Source organism: Austrofundulus limnaeus, unplaced genomic scaffold, assembly GCF_001266775.1.
Source record: "Austrofundulus limnaeus strain Quisiro unplaced genomic scaffold, Austrofundulus_limnaeus-1.0 Scaffold582, whole genome shotgun sequence".
Taxonomy (NCBI): domain Eukaryota; kingdom Metazoa; phylum Chordata; class Actinopteri; order Cyprinodontiformes; family Rivulidae; genus Austrofundulus; species Austrofundulus limnaeus.
The window spans coordinates 45725-53322 of NW_013952984.1; the positions used below are offsets into that span (position 1 = coordinate 45725).

General features: G+C 39.1%; 1 protein-coding gene across 1 annotated transcript in view; it reads left to right on the forward strand.

The window, feature by feature from the left end:
• The first annotated feature begins 127 nt into the window (after positions 1-127).
• Positions 128-7598, forward strand: part of LOC106530959 (alpha-2-macroglobulin) — a 61288-nt gene continuing 53817 nt past the window's right edge. The window contains exons 1-9 of the mRNA XM_014026695.1: positions 128-238; positions 358-538; positions 683-839; positions 996-1048; positions 4717-4737; positions 4976-5141; positions 5236-5320; positions 5415-5553; positions 5787-5904. Coding sequence (XP_013882149.1) covers positions 153-238; positions 358-538; positions 683-839; positions 996-1048; positions 4717-4737; positions 4976-5141; positions 5236-5320; positions 5415-5553; positions 5787-5904 — 1006 coding nt within the window. The 5' untranslated portion in view covers positions 128-152. The remainder of the gene's footprint in view (positions 239-357; positions 539-682; positions 840-995; positions 1049-4716; positions 4738-4975; positions 5142-5235; positions 5321-5414; positions 5554-5786; positions 5905-7598) is intronic.

A 7598-nucleotide genomic window follows, 5' to 3' on the forward strand; every position in this document is an offset into this window, starting at 1 on the left:
TGTGTGTGTGTGTGTGTGTGTGTGTGTGTGTGTGTGTGTGTGTGTGTGTGTGTGTGTGTGTGTGTGTGTGTGTGTGCTGCATGGGTCAAACTGGGAGGTACTTCTGCAGTCTATTTAAGAGATGTTTACCCTGCAGAGCACTGCAGTCAGTCATGGCTCGTCCTGTAAGTCAGATGTGGACATGGACTCTGTGTGTCCTTTGGAGTGGGATATGTGTTGCTCAACAGGCTACAGTACCGTAAGTTTCATGAGAAAATTAGAATGTTTGCAGTTTTAAATTAGGGTTAAAGGAAAACAGATTTGTTTTTTAATGTCAAATCAGACACGTGAGGTAACTTGTGATTTTTATTTTCGTAGCCATTACATGGTGACCATACCTGCAGTTCTAGAGGCTGGAGCTGAGACTAAATTCTGTGTGAGCCTCTTGGAACCAGGTGAAATGATGGCCATGACCATCACTTTGAGGTCCCAGGAAAAGAACACAACTCTTTATGAGAAATCGTCCAGCACAGAGTTTCATGACTGCATTCAGTTTCAGGTCAAACGTCACAGTTATTTTAACAAATGCATTCAAAATGTGATGTTTAATTTTTTTAAATGGGGAGCACTGACATTTTGTTTGGGATGTTTCATACTGTTACAAACTAATGTTCTTACAATTTTACAATGCTTGCTGTCACAGGTTCCTTTAGTAACAAACGAAGATGTGCAAACATTTGAGGTGGAAGTACGAGGAAACACTTTTCACTCAGTAGAAGCCAGAAAAGTCATGATTAAAGCCTATAAACCAAAGACCTTTATCCAAACGGATAAACCGATCTACCTCCCTGGACAGACAGGTAACTTTGAGAAAATTGCATCAAGTTTCCTGTTCATTAAACTGTTAACAATATTTGCAGAGCACAGCTTGTATTTCACATGGTTTCCTGCTAATCATTTGTTTACTGAAAGGTCCTAAGTTCACTGTGTCAATAGTTATTTTTTTTAATCACCAGTGCATTTCAGAGTTGTCACATTGGACTCCAAGTTAAGACTTGCCAATGAGCTGGTGAGTATTTAATGTTCATTTTTTCAAAACAACTCTCCTACTGTACAAATAATATGAAGGAAGGTAGTATGCATGATTTTTCCTTCCTGTGATTTGAAAGATGTGCTTGTAGATCTTTTCATATGATTATAGATAAGCAAAATATATTACAAATTCTGTACTCAAAGCTGCATTACGTCTACAACTGTTTAGCTTAAATTGAAGAATCAATAATCCAGGGCCTGTTTAGATAAAGCTGTTTGTGCTGACGTTTGTTTTCTCTGCTGCTGGTTGTTTATTTATTTATTTATTTATTTATTTATTTATTTATTTATTTATTTATTTATTTATTGCATATGCTGCAATGACCTTTTGAAACCATTTTACAACAGTGACATTTACAATAAAATGTGTATTAGTGTCTAGGTAGTGCTTAAAAAACTCTGATGCTTTCTCCAGAAATAAAAAAAAGGTTTAAAAGAGTTTTAGTACATCCATTGGTCCATAATTTATCTTCCACTTATTCAAAGTCAGGTTGTGGGCAGCAGCTTCAGCAGGGAGACCCAGACCTCTGTCTCCCCAGCCACCTCTTCCAAGTCTTCTGGGAGGATTCTGAAGCATGTAGGCCGGACGAGGGACACAGTCCCTCCAGTGTGTCATGGGTCTTCCCTGGGGTCTCCTTTCACCTGTGCATGCCTGAAGCACCTCCCTCGGGAGGCAACCAGAAAGCATCCTTAACAGATGCCCAAACCATCTCAACTGGCACCCCTCGATGTAATGGAGCAGCGGCTCTATTATGAGCTCCCACCGGATAACAAATCTCATGACTCAGTTTGTAAGGCTGAGACCAGCCACCTTATGAAGGAAGCTCATTTTGGTTGCTTGTATCCTAAATCTTGTTTCTTCAGGTATAATCCATTCCTGATGATCATTTGTGAGGGTTGGTAGGGGATTCTGATGTTATCAGTCCATGGAATGGACATTATTCGGCGTTATCAGTCCCATACAATGGCTTCAGAATGTCCCTATTGTGCCTTCTATCCTTCAGACTCTCCCGACAGTGCCCCCTAGTGGGTTAATATATCAAAGACAATGAATGTGTAAATAACCATTTAAGCAAACCATATTTTAATATTTTTTTCCTTGTCTGGTGGAGTTCCTTGCTCTTGCTGTCCATGTCGGTCTCGAAACCTAGCCTGCCGCTCTGTGGTCCGATGCTCTACCCATTACCTTATTAGAAGACCACGTTGTACACCTGTTGGAGGGCAGTGTCTTTGGCGGTGCCTTTGGCGCTAAGCATGAAATTTTCTCTAAGGTTAACCTCAGTGGCTTTTTTGCATCATGTTAACCAGTTTTTATGCCTCATATTAACCAGATAGTGGTTTTATGCCTCATACTAACCAGATAGTGGTTTTATGCCTCATACTAACCAGATAGTGGTTTTACGCCTCATTAACCAGATAGTGGTTTTATGCCTCATACTAACCAGATAGTGGTTTTATGCCTCATACTAACCAGCTGACAATCAGAAGCCATTCTATGGGACAGGGAATCTGCTAACCGGCACAGGCGGGACATTCTGGAGCCATTCTAGGGGAGTGATAACGCCTAATAACATCCATTTCATGGATGATAACATCCGAAGCGGGTGGGGTTGGAATGTATAGACCAGTAAATTTAGAGCGTTGCCTTTCGACTCAATTCTTTCTTTACGACTGACAGAAGCTGTGCCCTCATTACTGAGGACAAGGCCCCAATCTGTCGGTCTATCTCCTGCTCCATCCCACTCATGAAAAATATGCCTAAATGTTTCTATTTTTGCACTTGATGCAAAGACTCCCCCACGACCCGAATAGGGCATTCCACTCTTTTCTGATCAAGAGCCATGACCTCAGACTTAGAGGAAATGAACCCCCATTCCAGCCACTTCACACTCAACTGCAAACTATCCGAGTGCACACAGAAGGTCTTAGCCAACAGAACCTGCTGCATAAAGCAAAGATGAGACACTGTGGTTTGCAAATCAGGCGCCCTTCTCTCCAAGACTGCGCAGTCCCTGAACATCGCAAATAGGATTGGAAAAAAGGGACAACAGTGGCAGAGACCATCTCACACAAAGAACAAGCTCGACTTTGCTCCAAGAATGTGGACACGGGTTGTCCTTAACAGAAACCCAGACACTCAATGCTCCTGCAGTAATATGGCCAAAGGTCATCTCCACAAAACCGATCTAGATTGAAAGCGGAAATTCCCATGACCCCGTTAGAAACTCTGAAAGGGTAAAGGTCTGGACCACTGTTCCACGACCAGGATGGACAACACACTGCTCAGTCCTGCTCCTGAATCTGAGCTTTTAAAATCTATCGGAACCTCTCTTCCAACACCTTGAAGTAAGCTTTTCTGGGGATGGTGACAGGTGTGTAATACTATGATCGTCAGTGGTGGGCAGCCCTAACCCAAAATTTAGTTTTGCAATTTCTAAAGCGCTTGTGAAAATATTTAGGTCCGCAACTTAGTGCTTAGGCTGTGCCATAGAAATATTAGCAGAAGCTAATTTTAGAGCACGAGTTCATTTTGACACTCACTAGCTGGCAACAATTCATGTACAATGTATGCACAACACTGCCAACTAGCAGTGTATGAACCCTTTTGCAGCTTAACTTACAACTGCCGATGGCTGGGGGTGTGATTTCCTGAAACAGAACTTTGGCTCATGGTGTAAAAATTAAAAAGTTGTTGAGGATTGCTAGTTCGGCTGCTTCTTTGTCTTTTTCTTTTGTTTGTTGTAGTTTTTTATTAAAGAAGCATCAATAAAGTAATTTTAAAACTGATTATTGGAAAACTGAAGTGATGCATTCTGGGTACATGATGGATTTGATTTGTGATGGGAAACGAAAGCACAGAGAACAGGAAACCAGTATCTTCCCTTCAAAATAAGAGCTTGGATTTGAAAGTTTTCCATGTTTCCATTGGATTTTAAAGTTTTCCAGTTCACCTGAAACTCATCAGATTGAAGAAGTCTCTTAGAGGAGAGATTAAACGTTTCACTAAAGAAGAACCATCCAGAGGAACTACTGATTTTTTATTTTTATTTTTTTCTACCTGGATTACTGAGATGCATCAGGACAATATAAACTAAAGTAACTTGTTAAAAACAAAGTTCTCCACTTCCACTAATGGATCACAAAGTGTAAATTACACAACTGTACCTAAATTTCAGTTAATATAAAATTCCCTTCAATCCCTTTTCATACACAAGAGTTGGCCTTTAAAATATTGTGATTTTCAACTTTTTAAATACATAAACTTGATAAATATTTAAGTTTTTTTCTTTGTGTTTGCTTTATTATGTTGAAAACTTTGAAAATCAATGATTTAGACCATCTCCCAATAATTTCTACTTTTTTTAAGTCAAGAAAATTATTATGAACACAGTTGGATTTAAAAGATCCTCAAAGAATTTCATCTTTGCTTTTAATGTTTTGGTCCTATTTTTTTATATAGGGGGAAAATGTTTTAGAAAGATTTGCCCACACCTCCTAATTAATTTTAATCTTCTAACTGATTCAATAGAAAAAGAATAACTTAAAAGTATGTGACGTTGTCCCCAAATTACTTTTTGGTTTGGGTTCATTCTTTTAATTAAAAAAAAACTTTGTTTGACAAGCTTTTCTTTCTTTTTCTCACAGTATAACATCATTGAAGTGGAGGTAAGAAAGTACACTTTTTGTTTAGCAAATTAACCACTCAAACACATTAATCTATGTTGTCTCATGTTTAAATGCCCAGCTGTACATTACAATAACATGTATGAAGAGATAGGTAGGACAAAAAGGCATTTGTTTCTGTAGTTGAAAGTATGTCTTTCTTTTAGCAAATGGGTTTGAAATTTCAACATTTGAAGAAAATCACCTATAGTTTTTTTTCTGATTTTTCCTCTTTGAACAGGATCCTCTCAACAACAGGATTGGACAGTGGCTCAATGAAACCTCCAATAGCAAAATACTACAACTTTCTTACTCCTTGAACTCTGAGGCTCGTGACGGATCTTATGAAATCATTGTCTCAGTGGGTGAAAGAAAAACATATCACAGCTTCAAGGTTGAGAAATACGGTACGATGGGACTATTTTTATAAACAAGAAAAGGTCCATTTCCATTTGTATTTAAATACTGTAGTAATGTACTGCATGGTTTTGTTGCTTTCAGTTTTGCCCAAATTCTCTGCAACAGTAAATGTAAAAGATGAAATAAGTATTGGGTCAGAAGAATTTGATGCTGAAGTATGTGCAAAGTAAGTAGTTCTTTCCAAACAGAATACCTGAAACATTTAAAGTAGATCTTTGTTGTCAACTTCACAACTCACTGATCTGTTCTAATTTATTTAGGTACACGTATGGACAGCCTGTGCCAGGAAGTATTACAGTTAAGGCGTGTCGACCTATTATGCACTATTATTTTGGTCCGCAAGCTAGAAGCCCAGACGAAGATGAGATAACTGAGCCATGTGACACAAAGACAAAGGAGGTAGAGTTGTTTGTGTTCAGGTTTGCTAAATAATGTTTTTCTGGGTTAAAATGTTAGACAAATTCTGATCTTCTTTTCTTGCCGCTGTTTCTTGAATCTGACATGTCATGTTGCCTTTCTGTATAAAGGCGAAAAGTACAAAAAGTCTCATCTTCTGTTGTCTTAATTTCGAGTGTTTCCACACTGTCTGTTATCTACATATCTCTCTGATTTTTCTATTTTTGGAATTCTAGACAGACAATACAGGATGTGCTACATTTGAATTCAAAATGTCAGCATTTACCAGAATTGACAATAAGATATTGCAAGACCAATTGTACATCAGTGCCACTGTGGAAGAGGAAGGAACAGGTGGGTCTCTGCTTTATATCGCACTTTCGTTTCATAAGGATAATCTGATTTTTTACATGTTCTGTGAAATAATTAATAATTAATAATAATGACATCACAGAACAGAAAGCACAGATAGAAGGGCAGAGGCTTGGCTAAAGGGTAACCAAACAAGAGCCCTCACATTGATTAGCATTGTTCAGGCTTATCCAAGCACTCAGATTACATATCTGTGTAAAAGAATGCAACAACCGCTGACAAAAAGTATGGAGTCAGCAGTCTTGGATGAGCACTCATTCAAACATTTCATTCTGTAAAACAAACTCAGATCAAAAACATGAAACAATAATGAGGTCATTCCAAAGTGCAACTTGTTGGCTTTCAGGAACACTCAAAGAAATGAAGAGAAAACATTGTGGAAGTCAGTGAATGTTACTTCTATTGACCAAGCACAGGGGAAAAAAATATGGAATCACTCAATTCTGAGGAAAAAGTATGGAATCACTTAAATTGGAGGTAGAAAATAAGGACACACCCAGTCAATTTCCTTTCCCTAAATGGACACCTGCCTCATATTAGATCTGCTGGTTAGTCTGCAGTTAAAAACACCTGCAGTCATGACACCTTGGAGGGCTGCTGGACCAAGTGGAGTGGCAAGAACCATGGCCCCAACAAGAGAAATGTCTCTTGAAACAAAAGAGAGGATTGTGAAACTTCTTGAAGAAGATAACTCTTCACACATGGTTGCTAAAGATGTGGGCTGTTCACAGTCAGCTGTATCCAAGATATGGACCAAAAACAAACAGCATGGAAAAGTTGTTAAAGCCAAGTACACTGGTAGACCAAGAAAGACATCAAAGCGTCAAGACTAACAACTTAAGGCCATTTGTCTTGAAAACTGAAGAAGTACAACTAAACAGATGAAGCATAAATGGGAGGAAGCTGGAGCCAATGTATGTGACTGAACTGTAAGACATCGCATAAAGGAAATGGGATTTCAATACAGGAAAGTTAAAAGAAAACCATCACTGACACCTAAACAAAAAAGAACAAGACTGCAATGGGCTAAGGAGAGGCAATCATGGACTGTGGATGACTGGATGAAAGTTATGTTCAGTGATGAGTCACCCACTTCGGATGTTATCATCCATGAAATGGATGTTAATAGGCCGTTATTAGTCCCATAGAATGGCTTCAGAATGTCCCGCCTGTTCCGCTTAGCAGGTTCCCCGTCCCATAGAATGGCTTCTGATTGTCAGCTGGTTAATATGAGGCATAAAACTACTATCTGGTTAATATGAGGCATAAAAAACAGGTTAACATGAGGCAAAAAGCCACTAAGGTTAACCTTAGAGAAAATTTCATGGTTAGCGTTAAAGACACCGCCAAAGACACCGCCCTCCGACGGACGTATAACGTGGCCTTCTAATAGGGTAATGGGTAGAGCATCGGACCACAGAGTGGGAGACCAGGGTTGGAGACCAACACGGACAGCAAGAGCAAGTAACACCACCAGACAAGGACAAAAAATTTATTAAAATATATTTTGCTTAAATGGTTATTTACACATTCATTGTCTTTGATATATTAACCCACTAGGGGGCACTGTCGGGACAGTCTGAAGGCTAGAAGGCACAATAGTTCCTGTTGATAAGGCAGTGGATGTGGTCTGTGCAAGATTGAAATCAGACACCACTCTCAGCAGCAGAACCACA